The sequence below is a fragment of the Stylophora pistillata genome, chromosome 7 (genome assembly GCF_964205215.1).
Source record: "Stylophora pistillata chromosome 7, jaStyPist1.2, whole genome shotgun sequence".
NCBI classification, from domain to species: domain Eukaryota; kingdom Metazoa; phylum Cnidaria; class Anthozoa; order Scleractinia; family Pocilloporidae; genus Stylophora; species Stylophora pistillata.
The window spans coordinates 19200368-19219400 of NC_142525.1; the positions used below are offsets into that span (position 1 = coordinate 19200368).

The 19033-nt window shown below is 41.5% G+C and overlaps 2 protein-coding genes across 2 annotated transcripts; one reads left to right on the top strand and one right to left on the bottom strand.

The window, feature by feature from the left end:
* The first annotated feature begins 10166 nt into the window (after positions 1-10166).
* Positions 10167-15478, top strand: LOC148726967 (uncharacterized). Its single transcript, XM_088728376.1, has 2 exons — positions 10167-11500; positions 12212-15478. Exons 1-2 carry the CDS (start codon positions 10505-10507, stop codon positions 14033-14035), a joined length of 2820 nt encoding a protein of 939 aa, XP_088584502.1. The 5' UTR covers positions 10167-10504; the 3' UTR covers positions 14036-15478.
* On the bottom strand, positions 14181-17982 carry LOC111331546 (ATP-dependent DNA helicase Q1). The gene is made up of 2 exons (XM_022936673.2): positions 17327-17982; positions 14181-16651 (listed from the first exon to the last, which is right to left on the bottom strand). Exons 1-2 carry the CDS (start codon positions 17884-17886, stop codon positions 15520-15522), a joined length of 1692 nt encoding a protein of 563 aa, XP_022792408.1. The 5' UTR covers positions 17887-17982; the 3' UTR covers positions 14181-15519.
* Between the last annotated feature and the right edge of the window lie 1051 nt (positions 17983-19033).

The following is a 19033-nucleotide window of genomic DNA, read 5'->3' on the forward strand; positions in this document are numbered from 1 at the left end:
ATCAAAAGTTTGCATTCAAAACACACCTCAGGGCCAGATCTTGGTAGCAATCCACAGACGGGCCAGAGACACGACTTCACTTGTGAACTCTATAAGTTTGCATGAAAGGCTTTTGGCGGTCCAGTCTACATTAAACCACCTCTCATCTCCGTTTTCTTTCAGAGGCTTGCCTCTACCCACATTCCAGCTTAATGATGAGGTCCTGAGGGCTTCTGTAGAGGGAAAATGGCTCGAAGTACACTTATGAAGGCGAGAAAACGAATCGATTTGAACGCATCCAAACATCAGCGGGGACTCGTTAACTGACGAGTGACTGACCTCATGACTGGCTAGTTGACTGACTCACGGTTACCTGTCCAGCTGCAAACCTTGTTGGTCGAATCGTCGAAGTCTATCCGGGAAAAGATGGGCATGTAAGAATCGCTAAGGTGCAGGTGAGAAAAGAAGAACTCCTTAGGCCTGTTACCAAGTTATGCCAGCTCAAACTGTTATGAACGTACTTGGAGACAATCGAAATGAGGATGAACACTTTCAGAAACCTTTGGACAGTTTAGTAGTGACTCTGAAGGCCCCCCTTATCATCGGTATTATCGTTTTATTGATATGGCGTTCATTAGAATTTTTTGTACTACGTGATTCTTTTGTGCTATTTGCAATCGAACCATTTTTGTATTTCTTAGTTATAGTTTAGTATTCTGTTCGTATTCCTCAGAGAGTGTGGTTCGCTTAAGGTTTGGTCTTGTAACCGAGTGAAATAGAATAAAATGTTTTTCTGGTAAGCAACTGGTACTTGACTTATTCACTGACCGCTTGACTGCCTTGCTGACCAACTGATGACTGACTGGCTAACTTACTAACTGACCGGTTGACTGACTCACTGGTACTTGACTGGCCATCTAACGTTGACTGACATGCTGACCTACTAACAACGGCCTAACGGACTGGTGACTGACTGCGTAGCTAACTGTTTTGTACCTACCGACTGACTGACTGGTTGACTAACTAGTTAAATAACTAGTGCCTGACTGGCTAACTGAATAGTTGACTGACTCACTGGTACCTGACCTGCTGACTGACTGATTGATTTAATCACTGGTAGCTGACTGCTTATTTGACCAAATTTTAGTGTTTTCTTAGAGATTTCAGCATAATTTATTGAAAAACTTGCTTTTGGAAACTTTGCAGATACCTTTTGCAAAAACCAAGTTTTCAGTCTCAGTTGAAAAGGACTTGATCCATTTCAAACTGTGGTCACATATCGCAGGAAACATCGTGTTTCAACCAAATCTGCTTATTTGACCAAATTTTGGTGTTTTCTCGTAGATTTCAATAGAACCTGGTCAAAAGGATTGGATTTGGCTTGTTCGCAGATACTTTTTGGAAAACCGTGTTTTCAGCCCGAGTTGAGTAAGACTTGGCACATTTCACTCTCTGGCCAGATTTTGCAGGAAAGATCGCGTCTGAACCAAATTTTAGCGTTATCTTACAGATTTCAAAGCAATGCGGTCAAAAACTTGCTTTGGGGTTGTTTGCAGATAGTTTTTGCAAAACAGTGTTTTCAGCGTAAGTTGAGCAAGACTCTACCCATTTCACTGTCTGGTCAAATTTTGCAGGAAAGATCGCGTCTCAACCAAATTTTAGCGTTATCTTACAGATTTCAATGCAAGGCGGTCAAAAACTTGCTTTGGGGTTGTTTGCAGATAGTTTTTGCAAAACAGTGTTTTCAATGTTTTCAGATCGAGTCAACCAAATTTTAGCGTTTTCTTACAGATTTTAATGGAATGGGTATCAAGCTAATTTTAGTGTTTCCTTACAAGTTATTATACAATTTTTTGAAAAAAGTTCTTTTGACTTGTTTGCAGATGCTTTTTGCAAAACCGTGTTTTCAATGTGAGTTGAACAAGACTCTACCCATTTCACTCTCTGGCCAAATTTTGCAAGAAACATCGGGTAAGAACGAAATTTAAGTGTTTCCTTATAGATTTCAATGCAGTCTAGTCAAACAAATTACTTTTGGGTTGTTTGCGGATACTGTTTGCAAAACCGTGTTTTCAGAGTGAGTTCAGCAAGACTTGACGCATTTCACTCTCTGGCCAGGAAACATTAAGTATCAACAACAATTAGAGTTTCCTTACAAATTTGAACACAATCTTTTCAAAAAAATTGGTTTTGACTTGTTTCTATATACTTTTTGCAAAACTGAGTTTTCCAGCGAGATTTGAGAAAGAATTGACCTATTTCACTCTGTGGCCACATTTCGCAGGAAACATCGTATTTCAACAAAATTTTAGTTTATTCTTATACATTTCAATACAATCTGGTCAAAAAGGTTGGACTTGGCTTGTTCTCAGAAACATTTTAAAAAAGCGGTTCTTCAACTCAAGTTGAGCAAGACTTGGCAAATTTTACTCTCTGGCCAAATTTTGCTGGAAAGATCCGTTCTCATCTAGATTTCGATGCAATATAGTCAAAACTATCGCTATTGGCTTCTTTGGAGATAATTTTTTCAAAAACGTGTTTCCAGCGTCAGTTGAGCAAGACTTGACCCATTTCACTCTCTAACCAAGTTTTGCAGGAATCACCAGGTATTAAGCAAATTTTTATTGTATTTTTACAGATGTCGAGGCAATCTGGAAAGAGATTTCTTTTGCGTTTTTGTTTTTGCCTCAGCATACCCTAAGTATCAACCACATTTTAGTGTTTGCTTAGAGACTGCCTGACCGAATTGTTGACTGAGTTTTACCAAGGTGTTGGCCGACAGGTGAGTGACTGGCAAAACAAAGGTGACTGACTGGTTCACTAACTGGTCGACAGACTAGCCCGCATTAGACTGGCTGACTAACTACCAGTTGCTGACTAGCGAGTGACTCTCTTACTTATTTGTTGACTCAGCCTGTTGTACCTGACTGGCTGTGACTGGTGAACTAACTTCGTGACTGACTCGTGACTGAATGGGTTACTGCCTGGTGACTGACTGGCTGACTGGCCGGTTGACTGACTAGATGACAGAAACATTGACTGACTCAACGGTACTTGACTGGCGATCTAACTGGCTAACTGACTTGCTCACCGACCGGTGACTGAGGGGCTAATTGACTGGTGAGAAAGTGACTGGTTGACTGACTAGATCACTTAAAGGCACTTGAATGACTATCTCTCTGGTTAGTCGACGTGCTGACCAATTGTTGACTGAGTGCCGAATAATTGATTGCTGAGTGACTCACCGACTAGCTGGTCGACTGACTTGATTAATGAATGGTTGGCTGACTCAGTGGTTAACTAACTGGTTAACTAACTCTGTGAGCGACTGGTGACTATGTACCTAGTTGAATGGTAATTGAGATGGTGACTGGCTGGTTGATTGAGTGACTGAATGGTTGGCTTACTCAGTGATACTTTCTGGCTATCTAACCGGTTAGAAGACTTGCTTACCAACTGTTGACTGAGTAGCTAACTGACTGGCGACTAAGCGGCTGACATTCTAATGGACTGACAGGATGACTGAATGGTTTGATTAGCTCAATGGTACTTGACTAGCTGTCTGACTAGGTAACTGAGCTGCTGATCGACTGGTGACTAAGGGCCTAGTTGAATGGTGATTGAAATGATAACTGGCAGGTAGACTGAGTGATTGACTGAGTGGTCGGCTGACTGAGTGGCACTTGACTGGCTTTCTGACCAGTTAGTTGAGTTGCTTATCGACTGGTGACAAACTGGCGGAGCGTATACTGGACTGACGGGATGACTGATTGGCTGACTTACTTAGTGCTACTTGACTGGTTATCTGAGGGGTTAACTGACTCTCTGTCTGACTGCGATGTGAACCGAGCGGTAACTGACTGGCTAACTGACTGATGGCTATCTGGCTGATTGTTTTGCTGCTGACTTACTTGTATCTCAACGGCTTACTAACTCGCTAACTGACCTTTTATCTAACTGGTTGAGTGACTGGTTTACTGACTGGTTTTGTGACTGACTGAGTGAATGGTTGCTGACTGATTGACGGGTTAACTAACTTGTACCTGACCGTCTCAGTGACTGGTTAAGTAACTCATTGGTGCCTCACTAGTCGTCTTACTGCTTGACTGACATGGTGACGGACTAATGATGGGCTAATTGACTGATGATTTACTTTTGAACTAGCTGTTCGGTACCTGAGCGGGTGACTGACTGGTTGACTGACTGACTGAGCTAATGGCTTCTGAGGCGAGTGACTTACCGGTTGACTGACTCACTGGTACCTGACTTTCCTTTTGTCTTTTGGACTGACGTACTGACTGACAAACGATTGGATAGCTGACAAATGACTGACTGTTTGATTAGTTGACTGACTCAGTCAGTCAACCAGACTGGCAGCCAATAGTGAAATAGCCACTAAGTCAACACTCGGTCATCAACTCAGTTAACTAGTCAGATAGCTGGTCAAGTACCATTGAACCAGTCAGTCACCAGTTGGTCATCAAAGCAGTCAACCAGTCAGTGAATTGGTCAAGTATCAGTGAGTAAATGAACCAGTGAGTCATGCATTCAGCCAGTGGTCAGTGAGAGGAAAACAACTCAACGGCACTGGTTTTGCAAAAACTTTTTAGCCAAACGCACTTTCTTCCTGAGAATGCGTTGAAATCTATTTAAAAAACCCCAAGTCTAGGTGACTTACAATATTCTAAGAGAAATTGGACCCAAGGGTGAAAAACACGTATTTTGTTGCTGCTCAAGTCAAACTTTAAAACACTAAAAAACAAAGGTGACTGACTGGTTAATAGACTAACTGGTATTAGACTGGCTGATAAAATGCCTGTTGCTAAGAGGCGAGTGTCTCTCTTACTGATTGGTTTACTCAGACTTTTGTACCTGACTGGCTCTGACTGGTTACTTTGATGACCGACCCGTGACTGAGTGGGTAACTGCCTCGTTGACTGCCTTACCGACTGGTGACTGACGGACTAATTGACTGGTGACTGGCTGGTTGACTGACCAGCTAACAGCAAGTGTGAATGACCCAGTGGCACTTGAATGGTTAACTGACTTGCTGACCGACTGGTGACTGAGTGGCTAATTGACTGGTGACTGACTGGCTGACTGGCTGAATGACTGAGCGGCTGCCTGGGAAGATTTCTGACCCAATGGTACTTGACAAGCTATCTGACTGGCTAACTCACCTGCAAAACAACTGGTTAATTAGTGAATAATTGACTGGTGACTGACTGGTCGGGTGGCTGTTTGACCGTCTCGCTGACTTAATGTTTGCTGAACCCTGTGGTACTTGACTGGCTATCTGAATGGTACTGGACTGGCTATCTGACTTGTTAACTTCCTCAGTGAGCAACGTTTGACTGATCAACTAATTGACTGGAGACAAAGTGACTCGTTGACTGACTGGCTGACTGAAAGACTGAGTGACTAAATGGCACTTGACTATCTGTCTGGTCAGTCGACTTGCTGACCAATAGGTGACTTAGTGCCGAATAATTGACTGCTGACTGTTTTGTCGACTGGCTGGTTGACTGACTGGATTAATGAATAGTCGACTGACTTATTGGCACTTGACTGGCTCTCTGAATGGACAACTAACTTGGTGTACGACTGGTCACTACGTGCGTAGTTGAATGTTGATTGAGATGGTGACTGGCTGGTTGACGGAGTGAGTGAATGAATATATGGCTTCCCCATCTAACCAGTTAACTGACTTGCTGACCGACTACTGACTGAGTGACTAACTGACTGGTGACGAACTGGTGGAGTGTCTAGTGGGTTGACAGGAAAACTGCATGGTCCGATTAACTAAATGAAAGCTCACTAGCTTTCATGCTAGTTAACTGAGTTGCTTATCGACTAGAGAAAAGAGCTTAGTTTAATGGTGATTGAGATGCTGACTGGCAGGAGGACTGAGTGAATGACTAAATGGTCGCCTGACTGAGTTCCACTTAACTTGCTATCTGACCAGTTAGCTGACTTGCTTATCGACTGGTGACTAACTGGCGGAGAAAGTCATCTACTATTTACTCAGTTAATCTTTAAGTCAGCCAGTCAGTCAACCAGGTAGTCAGCCTGTCAGTCAGCAAGCCATTACCGACTTAGTCTATTAATCAGTCAGATAGGCACTCAAGTACCAGTGATTCAGTCAACCATTCCGTCAAACAGTAAGTAAACCAGCTAGATAACGATTCACTCACTAGTTGATTAGCTACTCAGAGACCGTTCTCTAAGCAAGTTAGTTAACCAGTCAGATAGCCAGTCAAGTGCCCCTGAGGGAGTCAGCTATTTAGTCATAGAGTCAGTCAGTCCACCAGTCAGTCAGCAGTCAGTAAGCCACTGTCTTTAGTCCCTCAGGAATGCAGTGAACCAGTCTGATAAGCAGTCAAGTATCATTCAGTGAGCCTTTCAGTAAATCAGCCGGTCAGCCTCTCCGTCAGCAAGCCACTCAACTAGCTACTCAGTCACTAGTAAGTCAGCACTTCAGTTAACCAGTACGATACTCACTCAATTACCGCTGGGGCACTCAACCATTCAGTCATCAAGTAAGTCAATTAGCCACTTACCAGATAAGTTAGTAGCTGACTTAAAGATTAGCCACTCAGTCACCAGTCGGCCAGTGACTCAGCTGACCAGAGAGATGGCCAGTCAAGTACTATTAAGTCAATCAATCTTTCAGTAAGCCAGTCACTCAACGAGCCACTAAGTCAAGAGTCAATTAGCAACCTAGTCACCAGTCGGTCAGCAAGTCAGTTAGGCAACCAATGGGATAGCCGTCAGGAACCATTGAGTCAGCTGGTCAGGTACCACCGAGAAAGTCTACCAGTCAGTCAGCCAATCAATCACCACTCTGTAAGCCAGTGAGTCACCATTCGGTTACCAAGGTGGTAGACCGATAAGTCACCCATCTAACAACAGACTCAGATACAAGTAATTCACTCAACCGCTCAGTCAACTAGTCACAAACTCAATCACTTCTAAAAGGTCAGCTAGTTAGCGTACCAGATAGTCAGCCGGCCGAGTACCAGCGAGCCTTTCACTTCGTCACTCCGCTACTCAGTCAACAGATCAGCAAGCTAGTCAGTAACCACTCATTTAGTCAGTCCATTACCAGTTGGTCAGTGAGGCGGTCAACCAGTTAGTAAGCCGCTCAGGTACCAGTGATACAGTTAACCAATCAGACAGTCAGACACTAGTAAGCCAGTAATAAGTCTGTCAGCAAGTCATTCACTCAGCAAGTCAATAAGTCTGTCAACCAGTCTGTCAAGCAGTCCGGCAACCAATAAGTCAGCGAGTCAAGTACCAGTGAATCAGTCAACCAGTCGGTGATTCAGTCAGTCACCAGTCAAATAGCCACTTACTGACAAGTCAGTCAAGGAGTCAATTGACAAGTCAGCCAGTCATTCTTTATTCAGTAGCCATTAGATCAGTCACTCCACCATTCAATCAAGCAGTCACTCAGCAGGTAACAGTAAGTCAGTCAACCAGTACGTTGGCAAGTATGTCACCAATCACTTACCAACTCAGTCACCAGTCGGTGAATAAGTCATTGAATAGGTCACATGACTCTCTCAGGGGCGCTTGACTGGCTATCTGACAGATTAACTGACTTGCTGAGAGAACAGTCCCTGGTGACTGACTAGCAATCTGGCCAATCTGGTCAATCAAGCAGTCACTCAGCCGGTCAGGTGCAAGTGAGTCAGTCAACCAGTACGTTGGCAAGTCAATAACCAGTCACTTAGCCACTCGGTCACCGGTCGGTCAAGAAGTCAGTGAACAAGTCAAATAGCCAATCAGGCACCAGTGAGTCAGTCAACGAATCAAGCACAGAGTCACTCTCCAGTCAGTAACCAGTCATCCTATGAAGTAGTCAACCAGTCAGTCAAGCAGTTTCTCAGGCAACCAGGTACTGTTAAGGCAATCAACCAGTTAGTCAGCCAGAAAGTCACCTAGTCAGTTACCAAGTCTGTCACTAGTAAGTCTCCAAGACACTCAACTAGTCAGTCAACGTGTCAGGTACCAGTAGGTCAGCAGTCAAGTGGTCAGTCAGTCAGTTAGGCAGACAGTCACCAATCAGTAAGTCAGTAGCTCATCAAAGAGTCAGCAAATCAGTCAACCAGTCAGTAACCTAGTCAGTAAACCAAGCAATCAACTAGACAGTCAACCAGTCAGTCAATCACGCAGTCAAATAATGCGTTAGCTAGTCAGTCACCCAGTAATTTAACACTCAGTTAATAGTCAGTAAGCCAGTCAACCAGCAGACAGTCAGACAGCCAGTCAGTCCGCAAGTCAGTCAACCTGTCAGGTATCAGTAAGTCATTCAACCAATCCATCATTTAGTCAGTCATCGGGAAGTTGACCAGTCAGTTATCCAGTCAGTGACACGTCGGCCTACAGGCCAATTAGTCAGTGAGTCAACTTGTCAATCGAACATTCAGTCAACCATTGAGTCAGTGAAGGACATTTAGCCAGTTAGACGGTCAAGCACCAGTGAGTCAGTCAACCAGTCACTCACCAGTAAGCTAGCCAATCAGTTACCAGTCGGTCAGCAAGGCAGACTCAGGGGGCCAGTCAAGAAATAGTGAGTCAGTTAAGCTGTTAGCCAGCCGGAAAGACACCATTGAGTCCGTCAAGCAGTCAGTCAGCCAACCGGTAAGTCACCAGTCTGTCGAACAGTTAATCAATCAGTCAATCATCCGGTCAGGTACAAGTGGGTCGGTCAATTAGTCAGTGATCTTGTCACTTATTCTTTAGCTAGACAGTCCGTAGTTTGTCACGAATGAGTTAACCGGTCAGACAACCACTCAGGGAACCAGTCACTGAGTCAGTCAATCGCCAATCTGTAACCATTAACTAATGCAGTGATTCAACCAGTTAGTGACCCAGTTAGTCAGCCGTAGAGGAACCAGTTTTACAGTCAAGTAGTCAGTCCACCAGTCAGTCAGTAAATAAGGTACCAATGAGTCAGTCTACCAGTCAGTCACCAGTTCACCAGTCAGTCAGTCAGCCAGTCAGTTAGCTGGTGAGTCACCAGTCGGTCACCAGGTTAGTCAACCACTCAGTCAACCACTCAGGCAACCAGTCACTAAGCTTCTCAGAGAGTCAGTCATGCACCACTGGGTCAGTCAAGTTTTCAGTCATCCATTTAGTTAAGCAGCCCGTCAGGAAGGCGTGTCTCTAGCCCGTTTGTGGATTACTACCAGGACCTACTAAGGCTATTTGGGCCAGTTATGAGTGGCAAAAGTCTGGATCGATGTGATATTTTGCTGGTAGGACTGGGTGGGCAGAAAGTTATAATAACCTGCCAAAATGGAAATGTGAGGGGTTGCCTTCTCGAGTTGTGGTAGAATTACCCAGAATTCTTTTTGATCAGAAACGAGGCAAAGGTTATGTTTACGACACTAGCTTTCGTGGAAAGGAGGTTCAAGACCTGCCCGATATAGTGAGAAGGCATCTTCCAGACAAACAGAAAGATATGGCCCTGAGGTGTGTTGTGAAGGGAAACTTTTGACTTCTTGAGGACGCTTTTTCAGTGTTGCTCTTGGAGCAGAATGCTACATTCTTAGAACTTTTGGTTATATGAACGGTTCGCTGCACTTGAAAACGGGAATCATTGTTGGTGTTTCAGAATGCAATAAGTGTCACATCAAACAGCCTTGCAATGTACACACTTACATAATGTTGTCTCTTAATTTCAACACCAAAAAATAACAACAGTTATGGGTCTTATTTGGCCACATCTATGCTTAGATTGATAGAAAAGGTCTACTAAAATTTTGCTTTTCTCACTATATAGCTATTTTGATGTCTATAACTATGCAAGCTGTTTAATACTTATGATCTCAGTAAAACTAGAAAGTTTTGTCTAAGTCTTAATAAAGAATAGGGATTTAGAAGGGAAGGGTAGTTGACAACAGACTTGGAAAGCTCAATTTCGGATTAGAGCACAAAGTGCAAGTAACAGTTTTCAAATTGTCAGGGTAGTACAAAATGTTTTGGGCTCCCCGAGACCGGTGCCATCTGAATGGTTGAGGGCAATGATAATCCTTGTCACTTGACTTGTGGTTGCTTAAACGCTAACCTAACTGTAACACTAACCCTAATCCTAAAACTGTAACCCTAACCCTAAACTGTAACCCTAACATCAAAATACTGGAAAAAGGTCAATATAATTCTGCCAACCTCGTTCCCAGGGCCTTTTCCCTTAGTTGGGGGTGGGGCGGGAAAAGGCCCTGGCATCGGCCGGTCAGATCAACATTTTGATTGGTTGATTGATTTAAATAATTTATGTGAACCTTGGTCATAAAATATAATTTATGCATTATTCCGAAGTCATAATGGCGGAAAGTATGCCTACACCAACAAAGATTTCTTCTAGAAATCCGGTTTGCAGACTCTGCGGTGATTCTCGCGAGAGTCGTCATATGCTTCGAATATTTAGCAAAGCTGGTTCATCAAAAGATCTGTGTGCAAAAGTCCATAAAACCTGTGGTATAACTATTTTTGAGGACGATACGAGATCAAAGATCGCATGTCGGAGTTGCGTTACATTCGTAAACAAGATGGAACAGTTTATTCAGAGAGCTCAATCCATGGACAAATGTCGTCCGATCAAAGTTCTGAATATGCTGTAAAGAGATGTGTACAACTTTCACCTTCTTCGCTTCAGCCGTCGAAACGTGTATCAAAGAATTTGCCATGCGAAAGCTCATGCGTCACCTCAGCAGATGAGCTGTCGAAGCGAATCACACCAAAAAAATCTGCAAAGCAGCTTTCCTTCTCAACTCCCCAAGTTGCGACTGTTTTAACGCCTATATCATCAGGAGATAGCTTCAAAATAACTTCTATTGATCAGGCGAAGCGAACAACATCAATTTTTGCAAAACAGCCGTCTTTCTCAACTCCCCAAGATGCTAGTGTTATTGCCACGTCTACAGGACATGATTGTGCAGCCACTTCGGTGGATCAGTCGTCGAGGCTAACAACACCAAGGTCTGAAGGGCAGCCATTTTTTTTAACTCGGCAATCTGTTCTAAGGCCTAAATCAATAGGAGATAATGATTGCACCTCATTAGAAGCTCAATCGTTATTGACTGAAAGACAGCAGAAAATGATTCTACAAGCTGTCAGTAACAGGGATGCAACTGTGTTGACGGCTATCTTGAAAGATTACTGTCCAAGTGTTGTGGACGAGTTAAAAAAGACCAGCAGTGAGGAGTTGAAAACGTCGTGTGCAAAGCTGTGCAAACGTTCGCAAGGTTCCGTTTTATATGGAAATGAATTTGAGAGCATGAACAGTTTCGATTTCAATAAAATTTGGGTCGAATTGAAGACGAACCACCCTTATCTTGTCGAGATTATGAACGCAGTGTCTGGCAAAGAGAAGTCCGTCTCAGACACAAAGCGTGAGCTTCAAGTAAAGTACAGTTTTCTGTACTCGATCCTCATGAACGAGAGATGGCACGAACTCAACCTGGTGAAACGTGTGAATACAGTTCTCATCAATGAAGGTGGATGTACCAAAAAGGTAATTCTTAGCTAAAGATATATATAACATTGGATTGTTATCCTTAATCAACTGCTTTAGTCGCACTGTAGTATTTATTATTCACCAGTGCAATCATGCATTGAATACAATCTGCATTTTATCCTCTTAATTATATAAAGCTCTGCAGAAATTTGATCCTTGTGAGGTAGTTTTGTGTTAGGTTGTGATTGTGATTCTAATTGAAAGATCCATTCAGAAATATATTGTGAGTGATAGGATAAGTATAGGTAATTGCATGACTTGTAGTGGTATTTGGCAATAATACCGCGATTAATATTTCAAAATTGACCGAAATACCACGAGCCGCGAAGCGGTGAGTGGTATTTGGATAATTTTGAAATATTACGAGCCGGTATTATTGCCAAATACCACTACAAGTCATGCTATTATTTCTTTATAACAGAAGCCGAGAAATTTTCGGAAACGCACACGAGTCCTTTATTTCGTTACGGTTGAAAAAACAAACACAGGCCAAAAGGAAAAGGCAAAGTAAAAGGTTGTCATGGTAACCTTGTTATACCATCCATTTTTATTCTGTTTTACCACTATTACGCGAAAATAGGGCCATTATCAACCAATCAAAACTCCGAAATTTCTTGGCTTATATTATAAAGTTGTGAAACAGGAGGTTACTGCATGTGCATGTGTAGTTAATTTGCTGTTAATTTCTGATTCCCTTGTAATCCCTAGCTTCAAGAACGACTGAACAAACTTGGTGTGTGCCTATCATCTGGGAGAAGGGACACCCTGCTGAAGCTCTTAGGGGGTCATTTTTCAGACAAAGTGGTTCAGCAAGTAAAGAGAGGTAGTGTGTTCCGAGGCACTGGTGACAACTGGGACCTGAAAATTTTGAAAGGGCACATGAGAAAGGAAATTCAGAATGAGGATCTACACTTATTTGCCAGTAACTTGATTGAGAACCGAATTAACTTCAATCACTTGCCTAATGACAACCCTAAAGGAAACATCAAAGATTTCCCTCGATATAATTTTTCCTTGAATGTTCCTGAATGGAAACGTTATGCAGAATGTGCCACAATTATTTTTGGTAGAATTGTTCTTGAGTTTTTTCCCAAATTTAAGTTTTTGAAATCTGTTATACCAGATCACATTCCTCATGAGTACAGCCAGCAAATGTCACAGAAGTCTACCATAGTAAGTTTGCCAATCATCAATGCAAATGAAGCAAAGTATGATGATTGTGTTCACATATTAAGAACTTATGAAAAGTGGATTGCTGAAATCTATGTTCAAGCAGGGTTGCTAGATGAACTGCCACACACTGACAATCCACTGATTCCCGACGGGCCTGCAGCATCTGGACAGACAAATGCGCACCAACCAGACACCCATGATGATGCAATGAGGGAGATGAAGATTACATTTGCAGGTGATCAGCTCACTCGGGTCAGATTTGCAGGTGCCAAAGATCTGCTATCTGGTTCTCACACAGCAGCTGATCGTTTTGAACATTGCTCACCTTTTAAACCAGTAATGTGGCATACAAAAGCATCCCTTCTGCAGTATTCTTACTCGTTTCTTCACAAAGCTGAGTCTGTGAATCAAGTTGGCACCTTAAAGTACTTCAGAGAGAAGTACAATAGGAGGAATGCTACCCCATCCAAAGTTCTTGACTCCTATGAAGGAAGTGAAGAGTTGTTCCTCAGCGTGGGGAAAGCTTACATCATAACAGCTGCCCTGAACTTTTTTGGGATGTCAGACCTAGAGGACACTCCCTCAGCACATAAATTCCCAGAAAACATTGCACATAAGAGCTCAGAAAACAAGAAGAAGTACTTTGATGATGCTTTTGGAAAGTTCACTGACAAGTTCCTATTACAGAAAGTAGATGTCAATGACTGTGACGATGAAGATGATTATATAAGAAATTATGCCCTTTGTTGTATTTTCCTGGCTACTCTTGTCATGCAGATGAAGGACACTGCAGGGGAGGGAGATGGCAACAGAAATCTCATCAACCAAAAACTTTTGCTGTCAGTTTTCAAGTCTATGGGGGCTTACAGCAAATATGCTATTGAAATGTTTGTGAGTATAGCTCAGATTGAGTGCCTGCTAACCCCACGCTTATCTGAACAGTTCAAATGGGGATTTTTTGTTAACTGGAGGGGTGGTGCCGGAAAGAATATTGAAGATGATTTGGCCCAAGAAATTTCAAATAGATGCAGTAAACACATTGTCCAAAGGCAGGGACCAAACAAGAGTCTAAACTCAATTAGCAAGGTCTGTAAAGCAACTACTGGCATCCATCAGATTGTAGAGCAGTTTGACTCATCTGTGGGCATCCATAAGACATCTGTGCAACATACAATGTGCAACTCACTTAATGATGAGAAAGAAATGGTGAATGACCTATTGCATTTGAATCCTTTTAATCATGTGCCTGGAAGAAGTCATGACAGCTTCCCTGACATTAAAAGGTCTCCCTTAAGGTATTTGAACATTGTTGACTATCATCAGTGGCTGGCCAAACACATGGGAGAATTATCAACCTAGATACTACTGAGGATGATTGTAGTTATTCACTGACTATTGAATCGCCAAATTCTGCACAATACAAGTAGTAATGACGTAACTGACCTCTCTTAGACCCTTATCTTTCAGTTAAGACTAGTGAGCCACTGAATTTCTGCTGAGATCGATATTTATGGGTTACTGACCAAGTGCAAGGTCGTGATGGCTGGGTATTAGCCACTTTCTTTTTTTGTCTTTTTTTTGCATGTTTATGGACTGAGATGGAGTAAAGCTCCATAAACAGATTTCCAGTATCCAGCCATCTTGAAAGAACAGGCTAGGTCAATTTTGGATTTATTACATGGCTTTTAAGGAAGTTTCGTGCAGGACACAGCAGTTAATCACAAGTGGGTTAGAAAGTGCCATCTTGCCTGCTCACCAAGCTAGTTCTATAATTATATCGTTGAATGAAATATATATACCGTAAGACACTGACTTTTAGTTAAAACAGCTGAATCTCTGAATTTAGCAAAATACAAGTAGTAATGCCTTACTTAACATCTCTGGGATCCTGAATTTTTATTAAAGACAAGTGAGCCATTAAATTTCAGCTGAGATGTTATGGCTTTTATGAGGATAGCCAATAACCTGAAACAATAGCAATAACACTACTAGTACTGTGTAGTGTTGTGCTATTCATGGATTATAATCAAAAACTGATAAGACTTAAAGTGATGTGGCAGTTGATCATGCTTGATATATAATCAATTATTTTGGGAAACTGAAAAATTTATTGCAGTCAACTTAGAACAAATAAAACTAGGGTGTTTCCTTTCTCTAGGACCAACATAACAGCAGATTTAATCCATTAATATGTCCTATTAATTGTGTGAATTGTACCTTGTTTACTTGTAGCTTATGAGTTCAATATGGTAAACATTTAGCAAAATCTGCAAGTATCGTGGTAAATAAGAAATCTTATCTTAGTAAATAAGAAATTTATCTTGGTAAATAAGAAATTATTTTCGCTTTTACAATGTGACAAGGTCCTGTTTATAAGGAAAATATGTGGGGTACTTATCAGCAGACTCATCCAATTGTCATTGATGGCTGGTTGGTAAGGACAGTGTGTGTGCTTATTTCCAATGACCTACTACAAAATCTCAGCAGATTTCCAACATTAGTACATGTAATATGGGGTTCACAGATCCTTGTGAAGTTTGTGTACTAACAAACTTTAAAAGGTAAACAATCTGATCAGTACCATGGTAGCAACAGAGATAATTAATATCAAAAGTGACTTTTGGTGTGTGAATCAAGATCTATTTAGAGTTGCTCACAGTATTTACAATTTAAGTTGACTTTCTCACCACATTATTGTGCTCAGACATAGCAAAAAGGAAACAAAGGTAAACAAACTGATCGGTATTGTAGAAACAACAGATATAATCAATATCAATATTGATTTTGGTTTGAATCAAGATACCTTGTAGTAGTTTGCAGTCTTTATAATAAGTACTGATGTTCTAATCATCATCAGAGTTCATTACAGTTCTACACAGAGTAGTGTGCTTGCATATTAGCGAAAAGATCTGAGAGGAACAGATTTCATCCCAGATACCAAAGGTCTTCAATAGGTCTGTTTCTGATTCAATATACTCCACTCCCTCCATAACTTTTGTAACCAGATTGTTATCTACAGAAATGTCAAATAGCATGGAACTCTCTGATGCTGCTTGGGACTCTTGGGCAGAAATTGCACCCCTGATTAATCTTTCAAGGATAACACTGTTATTGTTGGGCAGTAATCTCACCTTGCTTTTAACAACATGAGGTACATCCTCCTCAGTTATTTTGAACTTTCCATCACATATACAGCAACAGTTATCTTGCTGAACACAAGAGAATCCAAAGTAATCTAGAAGAAGTTTCCTCTGACAGGTGTCTTGTGATTTGCAGTAAGTTTTCATTGATTCTTCTACATGTTTCATATTATTTCCAATATCAGAATTATTGTAGTAGAGTGTAGCACACGATGAAAGTCCTGTGCGACCGGCCCGACCAATTTCTTGCATGTATGCTTCAAGGCTACTTGGTGGTGTTATGTGAATAATGTTCAGCACATAAGGAGCATGAACCCCCATGCCAAGTGCTGATGTTGCAAAGAGCACCCTGACCCTCGAATTTTCTTTCTTTATTTCTGACAAAATATCTTTCTTCATGCGACTTGTTTGGGGGGCATGAAATTGAGCAAACAGTCTTGCAGTGGGTTCTGAAGTTTCTCCAACATACTGCTTGTCTCCCAATATTCTTTCAAATAATCCATAAGCATATCCACAATATTTCAATTTTAAGTAGACAATTGTCATGGGATAGTTTTCTCTTTGAATTGCTAGTTGATTGGCAATTGGCCCAAGGATTTGATCATAACTTTCATCCCCATGGTGGTTACTCCATCGCAATTTCTTATTCAGATATATGTTTACCCGGTTGGGGTTTTGTGCAACAATTTTGCACTCATCTTTTAAACACAGACTTCGCTTCAAGCCCCTCAATAAATGAGGTGGTGCTGTTGCTGTTAGAGCCATTGTGGGTACATTAGGAAAAAAGGCCTTCAACACCGAAAGATCTTTGAAGTCCTTTCTAAATTCTTCACCCCTGAAAAAGAAAAGTAAACCCTGTAATATATATATCTATATCTATAACGTTTTCTTTTGAGTTAACATGTTTCTGTAGAAGTATCTTTTGTATTTCATAATAGCTCCCTCATATGGATGGATGTCTATTAATAACTAAAAAGTATACTGTGTATACTGGTATATTTATTTTATCTTGAATTTATCTTTTAGCAAATGGCTTTATCTCCTTATTTACAGGTTATTTTAGGTTTGGGGGTCAACTTAATATAGAGCTTAGGTTCTTCCCTGTTGGCACCTTCTTTGTAATTGTTCAACTAAGAATAGTTCAGTTGTAGGGGCATGGAGACAAAGGTGAACATTCCACTTCTAAATCACAAAGCAATGCATCAAGAATTTGGAAAACTGCATGCCAGAATAAAACCATAGACAATTAATCTTGTTTCCTTGTACTGGCAAATAAATATAGATCAGTGAGCGGTGTAAACGTCACAGGAATCATAGATGAATTAGTTCCTAGAGAAAAATCTATCATACTCTATAAATAGAGAATACAGCAGAATTTCACCGTAAATACAAGTCAGTGCTGCAACCGCGCTTTAATTAGTTTTCCGAGACATAAGCTTATATAGATAATTTACTCTCTGAAACAAATATGAAATGAACAAACAAGAAATTAATAAATTTAGGCACTTACCATAATTCAACGCAGTGTGCTTCATCAACAACACAGGCCACAACATTGTCTTGAAAGACTTTGCTTCCCATCAATTCTCGCCCTTCCTTACTTAATAGAGTCTCTGGATGGGCGAATACGATCGAAGTGTTGCCGTTCACTACATCCTGAGGAAACTTTGTTGTGATCACGGCCACATGCTCGCTTGTTTCTTGTTCATTTCCGAACAAGTTCTCGGCCGTTTCTTTCGCGTTTACAGGTACCTGTAACACATCAGCGGTTATCCTCCGAGCTTTTAAAACTTTCAACTGGTCTTCAATGATGGAATTCAAAGGGCATACTACAATAACTATGTTCTTGGTTGTCTTGACAGGAAAGAAATTCGGTAGAAGGTGAAAAAGAATCGACTTGCCAAATCCAGTAGGTAGGACTCCGATAACATCCTGGCCTTTCAGCACATATTCAAAACACTTCATTTGAAGAGGTTTTAAATTCAATGATGGAAAATTACCTATATTCAAAGAAAATCCGACTCGGCGAAGGACTGACAAAAACTCTTCTGCACTCGGCGGGACCACCATCTTGAATATTTCTGTTAATATATGAATTCAGTACACCCAAGATTTTTGGGTGTTTTGAGATCATGTGACCGGCCGATCCCAGGGCCTTTTCCCGCCCCACCCCCAGCTCCACCCACCAACAAAGGGAAAAGACCCTGGGAACGAGGTTGTAATTCTGCAACTCCAACCCTAACCTTTGGGTTAAGTCGAGACTCGCCATACCTGTCTCCTGAGTGTGTCAAATACCTTAGTCAGGTCATTTTAATTGTTTTCATTATTTAATTTAACTCTTTACCGTCAGGCAAAAAACTTTATAATTTGGCCATACAAACCTTAAGCTCACTTTGTTTTTCTTTATATGAAGTATCCCTTACAATATTTGCAGTTTTGAGACACCGCAGGCCCAAACTTTGCGGTCACCTGACCTAGATACCAAGCTCGTGTTTGGATGCGTTCAAATAGATTCGTTTTCTCGCGTTTATAAGTGTTTTTCCAGCCATTTTCCCTCTACAGAAGCCCTCAAGACAGCATCATTAAGCTGGAATGTGGGTAGAAACAAGCCTCTTAAAGAAAACAGAGGTGAGAGGTGGGTTGATGTAGACTGGACCGCCAAAATGCCGTTATGCAAGTTTGGCGAGTTCACAAGTGAAGGTGTGTCTCTAGCTTGTCTGTGGATTGCTACGAGGACCAACCAACGCTATTTGGGCCAGGTTTGAGTGCCAAAAGTCTGGATCGATGTGATGTTTTGCAAGTTGGACTGGGTTGCTTGACACTTTCTAAGATAGAAATGTCAGGTGTTGCCTTATCGAGTTCTCGCAGAATTTCCCAGAGTTCTTCTCAGTCAGAAACGAGGAAAAGGTTCTGTTTGCGACACTAGCCTTCGTCGAAAGGAGGAACAAGAGCTGCCGGATAAAGTGAGAAGGCATCTTCCTTACAAATGGCAAGATCTGTCCCTGAGGTGTGTTTTGAATACAAACTTTTGATTTCTTGAGGAAGTTGTTATCTTGAAACATCGACACTTTTTCAGTGTTGCTCTTGGAGGAGAATGCTGGATTTTTGGGACTTGTTGTTATATGAACGGTTCACTGCAATAGAAGACAGGACTCATTGTGGGTGTTTTAGGCTGCAATAAGTGCCACATTAAACAGCGTTGCAACGTACACACTTA